Source organism: Athalia rosae, chromosome 2 (genome assembly GCF_917208135.1).
Source record: "Athalia rosae chromosome 2, iyAthRosa1.1, whole genome shotgun sequence".
NCBI lineage: Eukaryota > Metazoa > Arthropoda > Insecta > Hymenoptera > Athaliidae > Athalia > Athalia rosae.
The window spans coordinates 29,322,603-29,344,991 of NC_064027.1; the positions used below are offsets into that span (position 1 = coordinate 29,322,603).

Sequence of the window (22,389 nt, forward strand, 5' to 3'; positions counted from 1 at the left end):
TCATTTTCATTTCGATAATTTATTGCCGCGATACCATAAGCTTGAAACTAAAGCTGTGCTTAAAAAACAAAGAACACCGTTGTTTTCAATTTTCATTTTGTTTTAATTACTGCTGGTTCAAAACCGGCCGCATTTGCTTTGATTGTTTGTACCTTTTTTCCCCCCTTCCCATTGCAGGTGAATTAATTTTTTGTGATACTTTTATTACACGAGATAAGAGAAAAATCTATAACCGCGAATAGTGTGTTTTATTATCCTCAGTTTTTTTTTTTATTTTAATAAAAATCAACGTGCGTGTCCATAAGTCATAGTACACGTTGAATTTTCTTTTTTTATTTTGTTTATTCGAAATCGTTGAAATCAATCGTCACAGATTTTTTTTTTTTTTTTAATTATCATCGTACAGCAATCAATTCATGGTAAATCATTTTTGTAGTCAACTAGAAAAAAAAAAAATTGATGACAATAAGAAAATGATCAACGCATACCGAGGATTAACATTTTCTCTTGAAATAAATGCACATAAATATACGAGAGCGATGAATTTCTTTTTTTTTCCAAACTCTAATGAGAGTGTATCGCATATACATATTACGTGCATGCATTCGCACGCATACACGTAACTATTATCGCACTTATCTATTTTTTTTTTTTCGCTTTCTTTAATTTATTTTTTCGCTCTGTCTCTCTTTCTCTCACACACGCATACTATCTCAACGGACATTTCACTGTCACAATCTTAAACAATAAATTACTTTGGGTTACTCAATTTCATACACATACATATTCGCGTGTACATGCGTGTAAAAAATTTTCATAAAAATCTACCTATAACATAATTGATAAAGTGGTAACATTCCTATTTGGAAAAATAGGGAACAAATGGAAAAGAAATAAACACCCTCCTGCCTACGGAATTTAAATGACCATGATACGTATACCTTGAACTAGAATAATTGAACTGGGATGATTCTATTTTTTTTCATACTTTTTTTTTCAATTCGTATTATTTGTAATAAATAATAGATTTAATCGACGAAGCTTAATGTAATTTTACACATTATGATATCTGTACATGGAGAACAAAGATTTTTGTACAAAATTTTCGAGTGTACAAGTTGTACGTATTATTTAATACTATGATCATGGATATAAATATATCTATGCTACGATATTATCATAGATATATTGGTCGATATATCTATGATACCATACATACGATGAACATTGTTTATGTTATTTGACCCTCCGTTGCGCCTGAAAACCCACAACACAAATGACGCACGCCTCAATGCGCGAGTTGCGAGAAATCAGGCGCTACGCGACCTTTACAAGGTGTTCTATTTGAAAACGTTTACATTTATGTGATCGAATAGTTAGATATGGGTCTCCTTTTATGTAACTACAACTGATGTATTTTCTTAGGGAAAATTCTTGGAGAATTCCAGAGCGCGTATTGTTACTAACAGTACATACGTTACCCCGTTTCGATCCGTACAAGTCGTATGGAATGAATTATTGTTAATCTTATTATCTATACTTTGTTTTTAACTGGCAAAAAAGTTTCTACTATGTCGCGTACACTTATGTAAGTACCGCTAATGAGACCTGGGATACCAAAAATGACTGAAAAGCGACGTGAATCTCTTCAAACGAAAGTTTCGACGATGTCTCGTAAACTGGTGTAAGTTCCGGCAACGAGTCCTAGGATACCAAAAATTACGACGAATGAATTCTTGGCGACCATTATTATCTTCCGACTACCATGAGTCACTTTCCAGAATGCGCACGTGTGGATTATCGCCGGAAAACCGAGACCTAGTCCGGATAACGAGAGGGCGCCGATCAGGGAGATGAAAAGTTCGAGCTTAGGGATCGCCACGGCGAAGAGAACTGTTGGGTTGAAAAAATGATTTAAAGAAATCGAACAAAATGTCATCAATATGGAAAGAAAATCGATAGGACAGTGGTGTCTACAAGCGAGGTAATTTGTTGTTTCAAAAGATATCACAGTCAGAATCAAGTAGATTTAGTGCGACCATAGATATATTCGATATATCTATGCTACGATCAAATTTGAAAACTCTTTTGATCCGACTATAGATTGGTCGGGTTCAAAAGATACGTTATCGTGATTCTGAACTTGCAAAATTCTCAATATCAGATCTGCCAGAATCTGATTTGATCTGGAAATCTTGAGCCGGATCCAATTAGGTTGAAAATTAAAAAAAAAAATAAAATAAAAATGGATAAAAGAAATATACACCCGAATTCGGTGTATGATTAGAATTCGAAAGCTCACGAAATTTGAAACGTCGGATGAAATAAAACACATTGTGGTACTCACAAGTAATGACAACGAGACCAGTCCTCATAACATATTCCCACAACAGTCTATGAGAATTTTTCTCCAGTTTGGGTCCGAGATATTCATTCCAGGTTATTTCAATGGCTACGTAGCATTGCAAAGCATGTGATATGTATATGGCAAGCGCTAGTAAACCTTGTACACATCTGGCTAAAATTTCATTCGGAAGGTTAAGAGTTATACTTCCAAGGACGCTACTTCCATATCTGATGTATCCAGTTAATCCAACTGCCAAATAGAGGAAAATTACGACCGTCATTCCAATGTTGAGGACTCCAAACGGTGCGCCAAACGATTTTGGTGTTTTCATTTCATTTTCCAACGGCAAGATCTGCACGGGGAAGATGAGAAAAAAATTTCACACGAAATATCCAACGTAAGATCAACTGTAACCAGACAGATTGAAAAAAGAGATCCTCACCACGCCGATAGCTTCCAGTGCAAAGAGAACCGTGCCGAAAAACAGTGGAAAATTTGACAACATTCCAACGGGTTCGCGTCCTGAAAAATCCAATGGTTCTCGAAATATGTAATAAAGTAATATTCCAAAACTGACGAAAGTCACGATGTTGGCAATCGTCGAAAATGGAACCAAAAACTTCAGATTTCTGACCCAATTTATAACAATTAATGGCACTAGAAGAATCAACATGTACAATCTAAGATCTATGGTGGGTACGTGGGGCTCCAAGGCCTGAAAAAAAATTAAATTCGACATTGAGAACACGGTTCATCCACGACGTGTCTATGGATGGTTTTTATTTCGGCAGAAAAATTTTGATCAAAAATATTCTCACCGTCTTAATATTGGTCGCGATAAATACAACGTACACGGAACATGCCCCAAGTTGATATATCAACAAAAAGATGTTGATTACGAGCCTGTTTTCGATGAGAACCAAAAAAGAAAAACAAATATACATCAACAACAATATGAAAATTAAAATTTTTTCTCAACTAAACAGAATCTGGGACAGAAAAATAGATTGGCAACGAAACGACTGAATATATGAGAGAAAATACTCACGGAGCAGCTTTGGAGCAACGTCTGAAGAAATTTGGTCCTTCGCTGAGCGCGTTTTCAGCCACAGCCGGGTAGGTGAGCGACGGAATTTTTTTACGTCGACACATTTCGTACACGGATTGGACGAGTAAATGTATACAGTAAGTGCACAGTATGCCGATGAATAGAGTCCCTATCAACCCCACAGCCCAACCAGCGTTCTCGAAAGCTTTTGGCATCGCGAGAATTCCCGTGCCGAGGCTGCCTTTCAGCAGATGAAGAAGCGTTTCCCCGTTACTGGGAGAAACGAAAATCAGAAATCAGTGAAAAAGACGAGAAAGAAAAACTTCACCGTTAAAGGAACACGTTTTTTCAACTAACGTTGTGGGATGTTCAATATCTCTGTTCAGATACGGATCGTAAGCGATTTCAGTTTGTCCGTTGTTCATGGATTTCTTTTTTTGCTCTCCAAGTTCAAATCCGCCAGTGTTAACTCCACTGTCGTTTTCAGTGTGCAGGTAATTATGCGCCAACATGAAAAAAAAAAACCAATATAAATCAATAATCGTTAATTTGAATTGTTTCCTTCTAGTTTTTTCCTCATTTAATCGTGATTGACTATTCATGTGTTTTCTCGTCAATTGCTTTATCAAGAAAGTTACATCTAGTCGGATGAATTTTTTTCTGTTTCTCGTTTTCAGTAAAGATATTCGAGTACAGTAGTTATTCTCAAACACTTGATGTTACTTGACGAACTTTATTACACCGTGGCTATAGGTGCCGTTTGGTAAATAACATACAGGTCTATGAATAAGTATGCACAAGGGGTATAATCATAGAGACATGTTCAATATATCTATGGTATGATGTATTTCAATTAAAATCACCTATCCGCAGGAGTTTTCCGTATAATTGCTCCATTGCTATGAGCCTGCCCAGATGCGTCTCCCTTATTATCCACAGCATTCTTAAGTGCATGAAACAAAAAAGAATAAAAAATCATTATTTATTTAATTTTTATCTATGCAATAAAAAATATTTTTTTCTTATTTTGCTCGCTTTCAGTTTTCCCTCGCAAAACGTGTTGGCATAAATATCGATCAGTCGCGCGCTGCATGATCAATGATGAAATTTTTCTATTCCCCGTTACATCGAAACAAGTTTTACATCGTTTAATTTTGATTGTTCAACGAGGATTTACGTATCATTATCATCATCGTCATCATCATCATCATCTTTATTATTTATTGAAATTTTTTCTCCCGTCGATTCGACGGTAAGAAACATTTTTTTTCAAAAACAGTTTCATTATGTCTTCGCGATGAAAAAAAAAATATGGCCAATGATATTTGCTTCGAGTGTGATCGTTGCATATGTATACAGGTATTGTATATATATGTATATTTATGTATAGTGCACATACTTACATGTACATGGTTAGATAAATTTTAATGACGCTAAACAGTATTATATGTACACTTGATGATATGATACGTGATTATAAATTTTTTGGCAGCCACGGCCGTTTTATAATATTCATTATTATTATTAATAATACCACATGTATAGACCCCAGACGGTGATACAATCGTCGCTCGTATGTACGCAGACACCACAGTAAAAATTAGAGATGAATGAGATTACAGGTAAAGAGAAAAAACAAAGTACGTATTTTTTATGCCCCCAAATTTCGTTCCTTTTTTTTATCTCTTTCATTTCTGGTGCTCTTTTCACTCTCCGTATTGTCTAATCGCGTCACTGTAAAATGACTGGCTATTTTGTTTTTTTCAATTTTCATCACTTGTTCTAATTATTTCAAGAACTAAAATTTCACGGTCTTGTCTCCAATAATTAGACCGTTATTTTTCTCCATTTTCTTTTCTTTGCCAGGATGAATTATGAGGAATTATATGCTCTGCAAATTTTGAATTATACGTGAAACAAAAAGTAAATGTTTAACAAAACCATCCCTCGTATGAAAAGGAATTAATCTCGAAAAAATTAATTTTTTTAAACAGAGAAAAGGAGGAAAAACTGTATGATTCTTTGGCGTGACCTATTTTTTTTTCGCGAATTTCTTCACCCTGTAATATATGTCGTAGTTTGTAAAGGCTGCTTTCTAAAATCATCAATTGAACGTACCGCGGATGTCAAGGTTATATTTATTGCCAAATACTATCGCAATTATACTTGCAAGCCCCGTCGTCATTCCAAGATCGAGGTATGCAGTTTTTTTCTTTCTTTCTTTATTTCCTCCTCGTGAAGGAATTAACCTCCGACGAATCAACTTGATCAAAATACATAATATGTTATTACTCAGTCTAGACCGGTCGAAAGAATATTTTTAATTCGCCCACCTAATTGTTATACAAATAGGCGGAAAAATAAAATTAAATAATAACCCAATAGGAACGAGCAAAATTACAAAAAAGCTAATCGCGCAAAATGGTTGCAACCTGAAAGGAAAAGAAAAAACAGAATTAACCTTGCTAACGCCATTTGGAGAGATTGAAAATAATGTCAAGAATATTTCCGCCACCAAGTATAGAGTGAGTAGTATGAATTTAGAAAATTTTGGAAATATCTCAAGACCACGCGGAAGCAATTTGCACTTGTTTACAGTCGAGTGAAGATTTCAATGAGAAAAATCTGAAGTCGATAAGAACGGTGTGGTGAAATGATAAATAAAATTCTAGAAATAATAAAAATGTGAAAAAAATTTCCGATATCGACCGATATTATTGAGTTCATTGGATATCTGATTTATATTTGACAATCAACGATAACTGCACGTACCGAATATACGAGTAGATCGTATCTTTCGTTTTTTTTTTTTTTTTTTTTTGACCTTACGTCAAGAGAGTTTTAAAAAATATTTGAACACGTATCGATATGGTACCTCATTTCTTCCCGAGCGTGAAAAATATGAAAATTAACTAAACCGTTAAAAGTGACGACGGATATAATCACCGTAAAAACGGAGTACAATAATTTACCCGTACTCCATTCACTGCAAATAGACACCGACCCACTCCAATCGTTGTACAATTCACACGGCAGAATTTGACGTACGTCAAGATTATGAAAATTGAAAAAAAAAAATGAAAATGAAAATAAATAAAAGAAAACTTGCGCCGCGAATCTATTACTTTGATCGTGTACGATGAAGAATAACAGGCGCGCTCCGATTTTTTAACATATTTATCATGCGATGTACGTAAGTTTATCATCCACGAACGGAAAGGCTTATGAATCGCATGTCTTCGATTCTTCTTCCCTTTTTTTCCACCCCAGTTGCAAAAAACCGCATCGCACGAGTGGATGAATATTCTCTGTCGATCAGCACGTGAATATTGTGAACGCCGAGTACTGCCAATTCTCTCGTGCGCGCACTAATCATTCGTAATTGAATTTATTGCAACTACTAATAGGTATTTCTTTAAAGAATAATGTACCCACATTACTATGCATCACACGGCAAATTTGAAAAATGCAGCTGCCACGTTTTGATAACTCAAATGACGTAACCCTTACTTTTTTAACTTTCACGCAATTCTCGGCGCAGAAGAGCAGGTAGAGAAAACGAACAAAAAGGGGATCGTACACCCTCTTGACAGCATGTGAAGTTTAATTTCTTTGTAAAGTCAACGAAAAACGCCAATTTCAAAAATTGTCAATTCCTTTTGCATCACATTTCATTCGGATAGCCGTAATTTTGATGATAACTTTTTTTCTATACTCAAATTTGTGGATTACGCACTTCCAGCTCGTAGCCCTCAATGTGACGCCCTCTGAGAAGCAGTTGGAATTTTTTTCAAAAAATAACCGATTCGAAAATCAAAAAAACGACGAAAGAGAGAAAAAATATATAAAATCTATCCACACTCACCGTGCTCGACATAAATCCGAGATTATCGTGAGAACTCATCTCGAAAATGAAGGGTTCTTTTTTAATCTTTCTTCGGTTTTCCTTGCGTTTTAATAATTTATACGGTTTATACAAGATTTCAATATGCTTTGCGATGCGAATTTAGCAGAAGTTCAAAGTTTGTTTAAAACGGTAGCCGGAGGGAGTGAAAAAAATTGCTGCTAATGAAACAAATTTTTTTTTTTTTTTTTTTTAAAAACCAATGTGGAAAAGTAGGCAAAAACTATGGGAAAAGCGAAAAATCGTCACAAAAATATAATTGCAGGTATCTGATGGTCGTACATTCGAGATAACGTAACATTGATTGATTTCAAAACTATACAATCAATCAAAGTGCAGCATATTTTCGATTTGTTTTATCCATTTCAAAACGAAGTGGTTTGATAAAGATTGGATTTGGTATACAGAACGCGGCAGGTGCAGTGGTCGCGGGCGGACTGAACAGAAGTTGCCAATGTATTATTATTTATAATATACCTAGAGCGCCGGTGATACTGCAAACCTTGTGTATGTACACGTACACGTACATGTATTCAGCTACACCTATCTCAAAGACTTGAGCATAATGTACATTACAATACACCCAGGTGCGCACATACCAGTACGATATATAAATATATACATACGTACGTACCTATGTATAAATCACAATGTTGAATCTCTGTTCTAAAGAGCGCGAATTAGTCATTTATTTCATTCGACTCTACATTCTAATTGAAACTAAAATGATAAAGAAGAGAAAAAGAAGAAAAAAAAATTGAAACAAATCATCGCGCGCGTTATTGTGTATACACGGTACAATGATAACGAACGAAAAGTGAACAAAAAAATTGATAATTACAACGATCGTGATAATGGTGATAATAATTCGAACGTAGATTAATTGTTGGAAAACGGTGATTTTGGAAAATTTTATACACACGGTACGTAAAAGTTTCGAACTAAAGATGCACCGTACCTGGGGGGCGGATGTCCTGCTTCGGTTTTTTCAATTACGAAAAGAAATCGATTCTTTATTCCTTCCCCTTCGATTTCGGACGAAAGTCTTGGCTGAATATCGATACGACTGTGATACGATTCCAGAAACCACGTACGAAGTTTTTGATGATTAGATCAAATGAAATGAAACCAAATGAAGAGCGTTAATGCGAAAGCAAAGCTGTTGAAATCGGATAGGCCATTTTTTGTCGTTCAAAAATCACCCTCCCTCGCACAATTAAAAAGATTCATCGATATTTCAGACTTATTCCTCATCACGAGGCAATCGCAAAATTTCATGAGAATATTATTCAAACTATTACGAGGAAGATATCTGGCTATTTTTAAATCAGGGTTTAAATACAATTTTTTTCCTCTTTAATTCTTCTGATGATCCATAATTAATCTGCAATAAAATAAATAATTCTTTTCTTCACTCGATTTACTTTTATTCTTTCCAATGACAGACATTTTATTTCATCAACTTAACCATATGATAAAAAGGATGAATAATAAATGATCTATCCATTTTCAAATTTTTCGAACAATTATTTTGGTCGTAATCAGAAATAAAAAATCAAAAGACAGGAATTAAAATTAAAATAGAGACCCGAAACTTGGGGTTGATTTTTCATTCATTCATTTCGAACCATTTGGCATCTTGGACCATAGCAATTTAAAACTACCCTAAATAAGAAGCACGCGTAGCGTCTGTCAAAAATGTCGGATTAGCGTTGAAGTGGTCTTTGTCGCGAGCATTGCTCAACGGTAGACAAGCGGTACAGGAATCAGTCATTTAATCGATCAATCAATCAATAAAGCTTACTCAATCAATCAATTACATCTATCCACTTGTGAAAATATAGGTTTTTTTTATTTTTCCTATGGTTCATTCGAATAAATGAAGATATTATATTGACAAAATAGCGCGTCTATCGTTGACAATCATTTCCGCAGACAAGAAATAGGAAAAAAAATGAAAATTATTTGTACGAAAAAAAAGGAATGTTATCTACATATTATTCGATCGAGATTAGATCGACTCAAGAGTAAGTAGGGTATAATAACAACGATATCATCATTAATGATAATTCTAGAATAATAGTGGGGATATTTATTTTGGTAAACTGTAATATACAGAAGCACCGTAGGTATACCGTGAAGAAATGTTTATGGGTCTTATCGATCTTCTTCGTTGATTTGTAAAAAGATAGTCAATCTGATGATCTGTAAAAGTAACAAAGTCGTAACGTTTCTTAATTTTTTTTTTCTTCGAGTGTCGGCTTATCTATTATGGGTTTTATACAATAGATACACGTGGCTTCTCCGTCTGATAGTTGATTAAATTTTCCATATGATGCGTGAACTGGTGTATGCACAGAATACACATTTATGCACGACACATGTAAACACGTATACATTTCACGCTACCCCTTTAGTCCTCGATGATTATAGTTTATAAAAAGAACATGTCTTGAGTTTCTGTACTTTTGCATTTTTTATTCGCCGCTTTTTTTCCCCGTATGTAATACGAAGGAACCACAATAAGCCGGTTCGTGGTAACGTCCGAGCATCTTGAGAAATTTATACAAATCGGAGTCTGTGGATTTAACTTTTTCCTTCTACTTTATAACTGTCAATTGACGGAGTCTTCCTGTAAGAGATTGAGAATCTTGATAATCGTAAGTTTGTACGAAACTCGATAATATATCGTCGAGAAATTTGAAAATTTCTGCACCGAACGAGCTCAGATACGTTCGATTCGTCGATATTTTGTTTCCTCGTTTCCTCCATCTTCTTGCGATTAAGAACTGCGAACGCGAAACAGTTCATTCATTTCTGTCGGGTTGTTCACAATTCTTCTTCCATTTACGGAGAAAAGATTCCAGAGAAAAAATATATTTTTTTTTTAATATCGTTGCCTAGGCTTTCTTTCCTCGGTTTTTGGTTGACGGTTGCATCTCATTTTCATGTGGAAAGTGAATCTCTTCAGAGGAACGTTTCGACGATATCTCGTAAACTGGTGTAAGTTCCGGCAACGAGCCCTAGGATACCAAAAATTACGACGAATGAATTCTTGGCGACCATTATTATCTTCCGACTTCCATGAGTCACTTTCCAGAAAGCGCAAGTGTGAATTATCGCCGGAAAACCGAGTCCTAATCCGGATAACGAGAGAGCGCCGATCAGGGAGATGAAGAGTTCGAGCTGAGGAATCGCCACGGCGCACAGAACTGTGAAATGAAAAGAAAAGAAGCTATATGATCTACTTGTTTTACCGATGATCGAATTCAAAATGAAAGATCAGATTTTGGTAAAATAGAATTTGCAAGGATTGTCATGAGACGATGTACATGCACATATAATATTATGGATCGTATATGAAAATGATTTCAGAGTTCTAGGATTAAAAATGGCGGATAGGAAAAAATCACGAACAAACTTACAGGTGAAAATAACGAGAGAGGTCCTCAGGACGTACTCCCACAGCAGCCTATGAGAACTTTTTTCTAATTTGGGTCCCAGGTAATCATTCCAAGATATTTCAATGGCTACGTAACACATGAGAGCGTGGGTGACGTATATGGAAAACGCTAATAAAACTTGTACACTTTTTGCTAAAATCTCATCCGGCAGATTGAGAGTTATGCTTCCGAGGAGGGCATTGCCGTATCTGATGTAGCCCGTGAATCCAACGGCCAAATAAAGAATAATTACGGTTCCCATTCCGATATTAAGAACTCCGAACGATCTTCCGAACGACTTGGGAGTTCTCATTTCGTTCTGCAACGGCATTATCTGCAAAGGAAAGATGAAAGGAAAATTTCGAGACTGATATCTAAGATCAATTTCAACGAGACAGAGTGAAAAAAGGGATCCTCACCACGCCGATAGCTTCCAGGGCAAAGAGAACCGTTCCAAAAAACAAGGGAAAATTCGATAACATTCCAACGGGTTCGCGTTCTGAAAAATCCAATGGTTCTCGAAATATGTAGTAAAGTATTATTCCAAAACTGACGAAAGACACGATGTTGGCAATCGTCGAAAATGGAACCAAAAACTTCAGATTTCTGACCCAATTTATAAAAATTAATGGCACCAGAAGAATCAACATGTACAATCTAAGGTCGATGATGGGTACGTGGGGCTCCAAGGCCTGAAAAAAAATTAAATTCGAAATTAAGTTTTTATTTCGGCAGAAAAATTTTGATCAAAAATATTCTCACCGTCTTAATATTGGTCGCGATAAATACAACGTAAACGGAACATCCCCCAAGTTGGTAAATCATCAAAAAGACATTGATTATGTGGCTGTTTTCGATGAGAACCAAAACAGAAAGAAAAATATACATGAACAACAATATTAAAATACGTGCACGGAAACAAAAATTCGCTTCATTTGCGTTTTTATTAACTAAACAAAATGTGGGACAGAAAAATAGATTGGTAAAAAAAAACGACTGAATAACGATTGAATTGAGAGAAAATACTCACGGGGCAGCTTTGGAGAAACGTTTGAAGAAATTTGGTCCTTCCCTGAGCGCGTTTTCCGCAACAGCCGGATAGGTGAGCGACGCAATTTTTTTACGTCGACACATTTCGTATTCAGATTTGAGAAGTAAATGTATACAGTAAGTGCACAGTAAGCCAATTAATAGAGTCCCTATCAACCCCACAGCCCAACCAGCGTTATCGAAAGCTTTTGGCATCGCGAGAATTCCCGTGCCGAGGCTGCCTTTCAGCAGATGAAGAAGCGTATCCGCGGTGCTATGGGATAAAAAAAAAATTGTCATCCGATGAACAAAATCGTGAAAAGTCAAGGGTGAAAAAAAATGATAAAGGAACCTTTATTTTTTACTAACGTTGTTGGATGTTCAACTTCTCTGTGTAGATATGGATCGTATACGTGCTCGGTTTGGTCATTGCTGATGTTGGCGGGCTTATTTTTTGTTTCTTCAAGTTCAAAACCACCGGTACGGTTATTGCTGTTACCGTTTTCATTACGACCGTAACTATACGTCAAGAGGAAAATTGATAAGAAGGCAGTCGATGATTTTTATTTTACCGACATATTTTTTTTTTCATTCATTTTTCGCTAATAACGATCGACCGATTCATCGTTAACGGCGTGCACCCTCAAGTTCATCATAAGTAACAACCAATTGATTACCTGACTGTAAAAACTTACTGTGTAACTTTTTCATTAATGCGGTCCTGCAGTCCAGACGAATTTTTTGTATGGTGGACTGCCTCCTGTGTTCGAAAATAAATATATGAATGAATAAATAAATTAATTAATGGATGAATAGATAAGTGTGAACGCCAATAAATAGAATAATGGTATTCACACTTGAATAAATTCGTATTTTGAAATTTTCTAATTTCGCACCCCAGTGGATTTTCGTGTTACACCTGATTTTTTGATTAAACATTTCTTCAAAATGAAAGACTCGTAATGAAAATTCACCCCTCAAATTTACATCTTACTTCGTGACCAATTCAATTCCAATTTATAACGGATCTGAACTAATTAGTGTAACTAGAGTTGACGTCCGGAATTCGGGCAATTCTAGTAAATTATATCACCAATAAAAAAAAAAAATGATAACAATAAATCCGACGGTAAATAATCTCAAAAATATCAGTCAACGTTCTCAACAATTATCTAATTTATAAGCATGATTAACAATCGATAATAAAATGTAAATAGGTCGTAGTCAACGGTTGGCTGAGTTGGCATAAAATGCCCTTTACGATGGCCTTGAGAGAGATCGTTATGTATCGGTAGCTAGATAAATTTTATTCGCTCTACGTAATTCTATATCACGACGCGGTATGTGGTTGAAAATTTTTGGCTGTCTCCCCTCTGATTATCATGATTGTTATCACGATTGTATCTACCAATGGGGAACGAATTTACTCATAAAATAAAAAGAAGAAAAAATTAATCAATGGATTATAAAAAGGCAACAACATTCGCGAGTGAATTATACACAGATTTGTCAAATGAAAAGAAGAATCAACACGCGACTGTCCCGTGTCTCAGCTGCGATTAATGATATTAAGTATTTGCAACGTAATTTCATGCTTAATGATATGATGAATTGAAGTGAAAATAATGATCACCATCTTGCTAGTGATTATAATCATTAAACTTTGAGAGGATTATTCGGTGACGTAGGTATGTAGGCATGTAGCCGAGGAATCACAGTAAAGAAGACGAATCACCATGCAACAGTGCAATCAAAATGAAAGAAAAAAAAGGAAAAGACTGTGAAATTTTTCGTCCAATTTCAAGTGACACAATTTTGTTCCTGCATTTAATATTTCATACTCTGCGCAATCAGTTGAATCAAAAACACTGCAGCTCGTTGCTCTGCTTATTCTATAAATAAAAAGTAGATAAGTTTGAGTGTCTAGAGAAAAATCAAACTTTCTAAAAATTAAAAAAAAAGGAACCGAACACAAACGCGGCTAAAAACTCACGCGGATACGAGTCCGCAAAAAGTGCAGTAAAAATAGTAACCGTGCCATTTTGTTTTTTTTTTTTCATTTTATTAACAATGAATATTACTCGCGTGTGAATGTATTATACGTGGGTCGGGTGCGATACTTTCTAAAGTTCGCGAAGAGAAAGAAAAATAGAAAAATTAAACGAATCGTTCGAATTTCGATATTATATCGCTGTACCCGATTCCATCGAGTAATTTTTGTGAATCGCGAACGACAGGGCGATATTCAAATTTTGGTAAATCACCTGCAATGTAGAAATAAATCAGTAAAATGAACGTTCAATTTTTCAACACCGTTACACTCACCGTGCTCGATATAAATCCCAAATTATCGTGAGAGGCCATTTTAAAAAGGCAATAATTGTCTTGTGTTTATTTAGCTATTTTTATTTTGTCGTTCAATCGTACACTGACATCGTGAATCGCGGTGGTGAAAAAAAAGGACGATACTGTAAAATTGGTGCAACGAAACAAGCCAAATAAAAATTATAGGTGGCTAGGGCAGCGAAGACCGGTATTAGTATATTGCAGGTAAATAATCGATCGATCGATCCGCGATCGAACCGAATGATTATCTTATTTCAAATATTTGATAAAATTATAATATAAATCTGTGGGGTCCACCGTAGAATGAAGCGAGTGACAGGTGCGGTGGTCACAGACGGACTGGACAATATATTATAAGGAGACTCGGTAGATCGTCCCGCGCCAAGTTTATTATACCATATTAAAATCGAATGGGACGACAACCGAGACTATTTAACGAAGGATGTAAAATTTCAAATTGAGCGCGATGTGGAGTGGCATCGATGATCATTCCCTATAATCATAGGATCCTGGGAATCATTTTCATAGGAAATTAATCGCAGTGTCTTCGCTGTTAAAAAGGCTTTCATTTGAACCCAATTATAATGAAATCGGTAATCTGAGAGATGAGGTATCGCTGCAAATTTTATTTTCGAACGCATTCGTGAGATCAATTCGCTTGGCTCTAATGCTGCGAACACACGAGTAATAGATGTCCAACAATAGACGCAGTTTGGAAGTTATTTAACCCTATCGTGAAGGTAGATGCTCTGAATTACCGACTCGAAATCACGCCGTTATTTTTTCAAATCTATCGCTTCGCTGACTGTCGATCTTTTTTTTTACCGTGATTTTATGCTCCGAGAAAAATAATTTTCTCGTCCTATCAATGACCAACGCTACTACCCTGGCTCAGAATTCTTTTTACATAAATTGAGGAATTTACAAAAGATTTCGGAGTCGTAAATGCAATCGTCCATATTACACCTCGAACGCCGGTTGAACGGCCATTTTTTCTCCAAGAAATTATGTGCCGATAATCATATCAAATTCCAACGAAATTTTAGCCCCGATTATAATAATCATGATTTTATCAACTGAATATCCAGTTTTAACTATTAGTTCGGTTTTTTTTTGTTATAGAACTTGCTATCACCTAAATCGATGCAAACCGGCTTCTTTCACGCTTTGTATTTTTAGACTCCACGGTCTTGTATAAAGGCGTGCCGAATAAATTCGCCATCGCCAAGGAGAAATGTCGTTATAACTTCGATCGTTCAATTTCAAACGATGCGATTCTCCTTCTCATTTTTGATAAATCAAAACGACTGATCAACCGATACAGGTGTAATGTTCAAGTATATGTCTAGCCGAGCTGTCTCACGAATTTTGATGATCGATGCAGATTTTGATCAAACCCCAAGTTATCATACGTCAGTATGTACACGTTTTAGAACGAGTCACACTGTAGCAGTGTAATAGACAAAACGAAGAGGTAAAAAAAAAATAAAAAAAATAAATGACAATTATGTAAATCCACACCTGCAGGTAAAAACGTATAAAAGGTTTTCAAGCACGTGACCGATGATCCGCAACAAATTTACCAACGCCGTTAGCGAGCTAAATAAAATTAAAAAGAAAAAACTGAAAAAATTAAAAAAAACCATTTTAAGAAAAACCGCAACGACGACCTCGGCCATGTTCCCCGTATCGAAAAGAAATGTAAATGCAACCATCAATTTTTCAAATTAATAACGAATCGAAAATTAAAAACCTCTTTTGATTCTCTAATTTGATTACAACAACTCTCGATTTTTGATCGTTCATTGAATGTTTTTTTTTTTCTTTTGCCACATCTCGTATAATTTATCGTTGATTTATCGAAAATAAAATAGAACAAATAAACGAATCGAGCAATCTGCTGCAACAATCGAAACGAACGCAGTGGTTCAGAAATAAGTTTCTGATTTGTAGATTGTGCAAGACTTGGCAACAGGAAGCAAACAAAGTATCAGAGTTCACTGATTGGTACTATGTTATTACACAGATACATATGTAGAAACGTACGTACTGCGTGTGCATGTGGTTTTATAGGTATACGCACACGTATTATACGAACGTAATACAATATAATGCATGCACAGATAAACGGGAGACACTTTTCTAATGAAACATTTCAACCGTTCATAAAGTCGTAACTCGTACGATGTTGAAAGTTAAAACGGTGCTCTGTATAGTCGTGATCGACTGTTGTGCAGTTTAAGTTACGCGGTAGTGCGATTAACTTCAAACCAGATGCACAATTGGATAAGTATTCTGCCCGTTGATATACATACACGTAGTAAATGTGTATATAACACGCATTACGACACGCATTAGCATATTAGGGAACAGTTTGAGTAAAATTTTCCAGTCCATTTTGTCTTTCTTATCACGAAAATTTCAAGTACTGTGATATCCAGCTGTCTCACATTAGTGGAATGTCGCCATTTTGAGATCTGGTTTTTTATTTTCTTAAAAATCACTATTTTATTCTTTTAAAATTGAATCTTTTTCTCTGGGCAAAAAATATTGATTCGAAGATTCAATTTCTTGTTCAATCTTCGATCAACAATATATTATTGCCATTGGTTTTTGAAGATGATTAAGGAAAAAAATTATCTATCGCTTCGAAAACCACTTTTTTCGGATCTACGCTCATTTGACGTGGTAGACATGAGAATTTTCGAAAACGTAGAATTTCGAAAACGGCAAAAATCGACTGACCCAAAGAATTTATATTTCTTCAAACATAGAAAAACTGCAATCACCGATCAATATCAGATAGTTTTTCAATTTGTGTGAAAATATCCTTGACACTATACCACTACGCATGTACTATGTACTATACGACATATGCATGTGGCGTATCGGAGATACCTTCGAGCTCTTCCTTTCACTTCGTTCACACATATTTTAATATCCTTCTTGTCTCCTATTCTTCAGCTTGAGAATTTACAATTCATCAATCGGACAACACAATTGTTAATTGATTCGAGCTGAATATTAAAATTATCATAAAGCCATTATTCCAATTAAATATTCATAAGATAATCCAGATCTGAGTCATCGTTCTTTGCGAATAATTCAATCTTATTGCTCGGATTCGTTAGATTCTAGATCACTACAGCTGTTTCATATACGAAAACGTTATAAAATCCCGCATATTACGCGTCTGAAAAAACCCACCGGGTTAAACCAGAATTAAAAAATAAAAAAAAAAGGGGTAAAAAATAAAAGGAAAAAGGCTTCCTACTCTTCTCGTACTATAGGTAAATTATACAGGTAATCTGCTCTTCAAACTTTCGATGTTCTCAGCCTTGGATCACTGCAAATAAAATTGTATCAAAAATTGATTTTCCTTTCGTTTATTTTTCACAATTCCTTCACCTACCGTGTTATTTTTATCAGTTGTTTGTGTTTATTATTTTTTTTCTCCAACCTCGTTTCAATTTTTCGCTTGAATCTACATGATGCATGCCAGATAATGCATACAATGCATACACGTAATATATAAATGGTGCGATGTTGTCGATAATCGAGTCAAAGAGATACCCTACTAACAATGAACATCAGCACTTATTATATGTACCGAGTTGTTAATTGTTTTCCATTATCTCACGGTCGTAACTAACGGCAAAGTACAGATTGTAGAATGAATCAGAAATTTTTACTGCAATTATTGAAATATATTATTATTTACATACTCGTGTATAATTCGATGACGAACTTTTGAAAATTTAGAGAAATTCGCTGGAAATCATTCGTCAAAAAATCGAGTCTCATAGGTAAAAATGAAGCAAAACTGTTAGAAATGAAGTATTGGTGATGATACGACTCGATTCATTACCATCATTGTCGTTATTTTTATCATTCATCATCGTCGTTTTCGACACCTGCGATGCTTGGGGTAGTACTAACAAATTGTAAATCGAATCGATGCAAATGTGACGTAACAATTGAACCAATTTCGTAAGCGTGACACATACGATTTTTAAGACTGTCAATAGCGTTAGATATGGTCAGATGTATGTATACGCACATGTATATAATTACATAAGTATATACATGAAGGTATGCACGTACGATACGATACAATCTCCTCATAACAGCGATTATTGAAAGAAAATCACCTCACAGATTCTAGCCTCTATAAGCAGCCTGGATCTGACCTCCACATATGCCCGTGTGTAACGAGCTATGTAAATATGTGTATGTATGTAGTATATGTATACGTGTACGGTTGTGTATGCAATTGAGTTAGTACGTACAGGTGATGTGTAGATGTATTTACCATAGAAATTCAATAATGGAAGAAATCGATTTTTCATTTAGAAAATAGGAGAAAATAAAATGATTTTTTAATTACAACTTGTTACTCATGTTTTTTTCTAACCACGCCAATAAATAACTTGATTATCTTTGAATAACTTTTGAAGTATATAGCGATCATTCTCATTAGGTATAGAATTATTCGCTGGTGTTTTTATATTGCGTTATTGACGTCGTATTCATGTGGCGTTCCCTTAATTAAATTATAATCTTGGGGGATTTGGTTATCTATGGGCCACGATTGTGTAACAGGGTGGAAAGAAATGATTGGTCGCCGCTTCGCCAGGTGTTTCTCCTAAGCTCGAGATCGGTGGAGATCTATCGAAACTTGTAGCCGCGAAATTGGCCTTGACCCTAAAATTCGAGGTCGAATTTTTGATCGTTTGCAAAAAATGTCAAACGCCAATAATAACTGAAGTTTCCGAGAGTGAAAGAACAGCTGGAAAACGAAAAAAAACTTAAAAATTTTTTATTGAAAATAGTCAGGAAAAGCAGCCGGTACCTCGATAACTCGTAACTCGATGAAATCTCTGTAAAAACAATGAGGTATATGTGTAAATGAAAATTTTGTTTTAGTTTCAAGTCCTGCATGTATTATGTTAAGTAGATATACGTGTAATAAGGAAGTTATTTGGTATAATCGCGGTGATGGGATTTTTTCAGTTCGGAGAATTAGGAAAAAACCAAAAAATAAAAATCAATTAACTCAAGTATGAACTGGTTTGAGTAATGGAGATAAAAAAAAACTTATCGCTGATCAAATTGTTCTACACCTACTGTTCAATTCGTTGGTATATTATCTGTGTAATTCTGACGATGAGTCCATATATCTTTTGGTATTTCTTATCACTTACATTACACGGGACGTTCGCATCGACTGAAAACAAAAGGTAAGAAGAAGAAAGAGATGAATTGAAATGGTTTTTTCAAAGTTGAAAAATATGTTCTTTCCTCCTCTCAAATATGAGATGTATAATATGGTTATAGTCATTGCGTAATTGGTATAAATATGTGTACGCATAAATTTGACGGAAATCTACCATTTTCGTGCAAATACGTGTGTAGTGATAATATATTTTCGGCGCGCCGCATTTTTTCACCATGCAAAACGTTGAACAATTATCTCTAGATGTATTGTGATTTTTTAATGTGACCCCAAAATGCGATAATAATAAATCATATATTAATGAATGCTGGGCATGATGTTGGAACAGGCAGATCCAGTCTAAAATAATGAATGACATTGCTGAAGTTCATTATTTTTCAAATACTGCACGAACTACTTATCTTCTTTATTTTTAAATTCTTCTCCATTTTTTTCCCCATCGACTGCAACGCATGAATTATATTTTTCTGCGTTGTTAATCTTAGAGTACTCGGAGATTTCAATAATAGTAACAATAATGGAATCACGGAAGTGGAACATTTCGTCATTCTCACCCACCTGCTATACGGGGCATTTCACGTCGATTTCACGTGATTCTGAAACACAAAATAAAATTTTCGAAACGTCAATTTTTCGGTTAAATTGAAACAATCTCGTTAATTATTTAATCGATTCAGTTTACTGAAGAAAAAAAAATCATTCAAAGGCAAATGATTTCTCGAGGGTCAGAACCTGCAACAATCTTGACTTACAATCATTTAGGGACGTTTCGAGGACATTTTTATAGAGTCTCATTGAAAATGCACATTGTGATTCGAGGTTCTTTGGATTATAGATTATCATTATTTTTACCTTGTTTCTCGTGTATAATTTGGATGTGAAGGCGCTCGATGCAATGCTGCTTGCATATCTATCGCTAATTATTTTTTTTTTTTTTTCATTCAACTGTCATGCGTCATGAAGACCGGAAGTTGTAACACGTTATGCACAGAGTTTAACTTTAATGATGATCGTTAAATATTGTATACGATTCAAAATTTTTACGATATTTTTTTCTGCGTTTACAACGACGGATCACCACGTGCTGATGACGGAATACGACGATGATAACGATCTGAAGTGATAAAATAACAATTTATGCATTTTTCTTGAATCGAAGTATCAAATGTTAATGTCAGTGAATTTTTCAACTCTTTGACTTCATCTATTGTTAGTTACTGTGAGGATTTTCCGTTTGTGTACTTTTTTTGAGAAATTGTTCGAATCTTCAAACTAAATTGATCTACCCTATGATCTATCGACAAGATGGAGTTATCGCCAAGTTTTCGATTTTCGGAGCGATTTTAAGATATTGTAAGATACCTCGATAGGTGATCATTACATCCTAATTTAGTGTTTCTGAGATCAAAATGTAAAAAAATTAATCGAAATACTACGAAACAAAAAATGTAGATTTTTGAGCGAGAGTTTTCAGAAGTCTGATTTTTTTTATTTACGGAACATTGATATAATCGTTCCTATGGATCTAAACTGATGCTTTTTTCTAGAGTCAAAATATCATAGAAACTAATCGCTTGAACGTTTTCGAAAATGTTCAGGCAAATCAAATTCAAATAATCAAATTCAATCAATGCAATACTAAAGAATATTTGAGAGATCTGCTTTAATTGACCGATGGTAAGATTTGTTTGAAATATCTTTTATCGGTATATTACCGACTTAATAATAACAAATAAATAGTAACAATAAACTTTCAAAAAGTACAGGACAGGGGCGCTGGCAGCAGGCGAATATTTTCCAAAATCTAACCTGAATTTCATAAACAATCCAAGCCTGTGGAAAGCAACATTTTCAACATTGATTAGGCTAATTGATAAAAGAATAAAATAAGAATAAGCAAGTTTTTTGAAATCTTGAGTATGTTCTGAGCAAGGATAACTTCGAATTATCGTTTTTCACGATGAGAACACAAGTTCTGAGATTATACAAGGACTTGCTGAGGTACGGTCAAGGCCTACAATATACAGACACTGCTTTATTCAAAAAAAGAATAAAGGGAAACTTTAGGAAAAACAAGACTCTAGTCGACGCCAAGGATATAGAGTTTCAGTTTCAGGTAATCTGCTGAACTTCGACCTGTTTTTTTGGTCCATAATTATTTATCCCACTTGAATTCTGGTTTTCTTATTACAGAAGGGATTAAAGTTACTGACTGACAAACGAGTAATCTAAGAGAGATCGTTCCAAAGTCTTAGCCAAATCATGAAGCTAACAAAGACCTTGCAACGAGTTGTACAGCTTAAATTTACGCAAATGATCACGAGTGGCTCTAAAGATTCTGCAGGGTTCATTGGCTGTCATTCATCAATTAGAGAATTAGATGATTGCCGAACAGAAAAACTCCTTGCCAGTAGATTTGAAACACAGAATGTATCGAGCAGGTCGATGTCGTCATTGAAGAAGTTTTTGGATTACTCTAAAGTCCCTAAAATAAATGAGGCAGATATTGAGATACAATATGTTAGAGGAAGCGGCCCAGGAGGACAAGCGACTAATAAAACAAACAACGCAGTTCAAATCAAACACAAGGAAACAGGTATAGTAGTTAAATGTCACCAGACAAGAAGTCAGTGGGACAACCAGAAAAAGGCGATACAAATCTTGACAACTAAGTTGGATAATTTGATAAATGGAGAAAATTCCATTGAGGCTCAGATCAAATCTATTCAATCAAAAAAATTAGCTAGCAAAGAAAAAAAACGGAGAAGATTGGATGAACTAAAAGCAGCTTTCAAAGAGCGTGAAGGACTCAAATGATTTATCATTTTAACAAATAGTTATGTCAATCATGAATTATGAATTCTTGTACTCGCCAAACTATAGCTAAGCATTGTAGTTGCTCTTAGGTATTCAAAACATGAAAATAAACGTGATGAAAAATTCTCTCGAGAAAATATTCTGTACTCCCAAAATCTTAGATCAGATAGCTTATCGGGTAGCATTCACATATTCATTGAGTAAATACTCTTATTCCAA

At 35.0% G+C, this 22,389-nt stretch overlaps 4 protein-coding genes across 5 annotated transcripts; 2 read left to right on the forward strand and 2 right to left on the reverse strand.

Moving 5' to 3' along the window:
- Positions 1-558: 558 nt before the first annotated feature.
- LOC105692552 (proton-coupled amino acid transporter-like protein CG1139) lies at positions 559-7,747 on the reverse strand. Its single transcript, XM_012411838.3, has 8 exons — positions 7,261-7,747; positions 4,259-4,338; positions 3,753-3,869; positions 3,396-3,668; positions 3,166-3,250; positions 2,790-3,062; positions 2,348-2,699; positions 559-1,893 (listed from the first exon to the last, which is right to left on the reverse strand). Exons 1-8 carry the CDS (start codon positions 7,297-7,299, stop codon positions 1,649-1,651), a joined length of 1,464 nt encoding a protein of 487 aa, XP_012267261.2. The 5' UTR covers positions 7,300-7,747; the 3' UTR covers positions 559-1,648.
- Positions 7,748-9,362: 1,615 nt separating this feature from the next.
- On the reverse strand, positions 9,363-14,753 carry LOC105692558 (proton-coupled amino acid transporter-like protein CG1139). Of its 2 annotated transcripts, none has more exons than XM_012411849.3 (8): positions 14,097-14,753; positions 12,467-12,531; positions 12,141-12,290; positions 11,773-12,045; positions 11,505-11,589; positions 11,162-11,434; positions 10,725-11,076; positions 9,363-10,511 (listed from the first exon to the last, which is right to left on the reverse strand). In XM_012411849.3, exons 1-8 carry the CDS (start codon positions 14,133-14,135, stop codon positions 10,267-10,269), a joined length of 1,482 nt encoding a protein of 493 aa, XP_012267272.2. In that variant the 5' UTR covers positions 14,136-14,753; the 3' UTR covers positions 9,363-10,266. The 2 variants fall into 2 exon arrangements, with proteins under 2 accessions (XP_012267272.2, XP_048505508.1); XM_048649551.1 differs by lacking the exon at positions 14,097-14,753 and adding an exon at positions 13,405-13,822.
- A 6,385-nt stretch (positions 14,754-21,138) lies between these two features.
- On the forward strand, positions 21,139-21,726 carry LOC105692502 (MIEF1 upstream open reading frame protein). Its single transcript, XM_012411731.3, has 2 exons — positions 21,139-21,469; positions 21,547-21,726. The coding sequence occupies exons 1-2, from the start codon at positions 21,314-21,316 to the stop codon at positions 21,583-21,585; spliced, it is 195 nt and encodes a 64-aa protein (XP_012267154.2). The 5' UTR covers positions 21,139-21,313; the 3' UTR covers positions 21,586-21,726.
- Positions 21,616-22,295, forward strand: LOC110116778 (mitochondrial translation release factor in rescue). The gene has a single exon (XM_020856111.2). It carries the CDS (start codon positions 21,616-21,618, stop codon positions 22,168-22,170), a length of 555 nt encoding a protein of 184 aa, XP_020711770.2. The 3' UTR covers positions 22,171-22,295.
- The last annotated feature ends 94 nt before the right edge of the window (positions 22,296-22,389 follow it).

Excerpts from the sequence above, each read along its gene's own strand:
- LOC105692558 (XM_012411849.3), bottom strand. The coding sequence starts at position 14,135 with ATGGCCTCTCACGATAATTTGGGATTTATATCGAGCACG. Across the intron at positions 11,590-11,772 it reads CGTTTCTCCAAAGCTGCCCC|CCACATAATCAATGTCTTTT; the intron begins GTGAGTATTTTC and ends CATCGAAAACAG. Across the intron at positions 10,512-10,724 it reads CTCTCTCGTTATTTTCACCT|TTCTGTGCGCCGTGGCGATT; the intron begins GTAAGTTTGTTC and ends TTCATTTCACAG.
- LOC110116778 (XM_020856111.2), top strand. The coding sequence starts at position 21,616 with ATGAAGCTAACAAAGACCTTGCAACGAGTTGTACAGCTTAAATTTACG.
- LOC105692502 (XM_012411731.3), top strand. The coding sequence starts at position 21,314 with ATGAGAACACAAGTTCTGAGATTATACAAGGACTTGCTGAGGTACGGT. Across the intron at positions 21,470-21,546 it reads ATATAGAGTTTCAGTTTCAG|AAGGGATTAAAGTTACTGAC; the intron begins GTAATCTGCTGA and ends TTCTTATTACAG.
- LOC105692552 (XM_012411838.3), bottom strand. The coding sequence starts at position 7,299 with ATGAGTTCTCACGATAATCTCGGATTTATGTCGAGCACG. Across the intron at positions 3,870-4,258 it reads CGGAAAACTCCTGCGGATAG|TGGAGTTAACACTGGCGGAT; the intron begins GTGATTTTAATT and ends TGAAAACGACAG. Across the intron at positions 3,669-3,752 it reads GATATTGAACATCCCACAAC|TAACGGGGAAACGCTTCTTC; the intron begins GTTAGTTGAAAA and ends CGTTTCTCCCAG.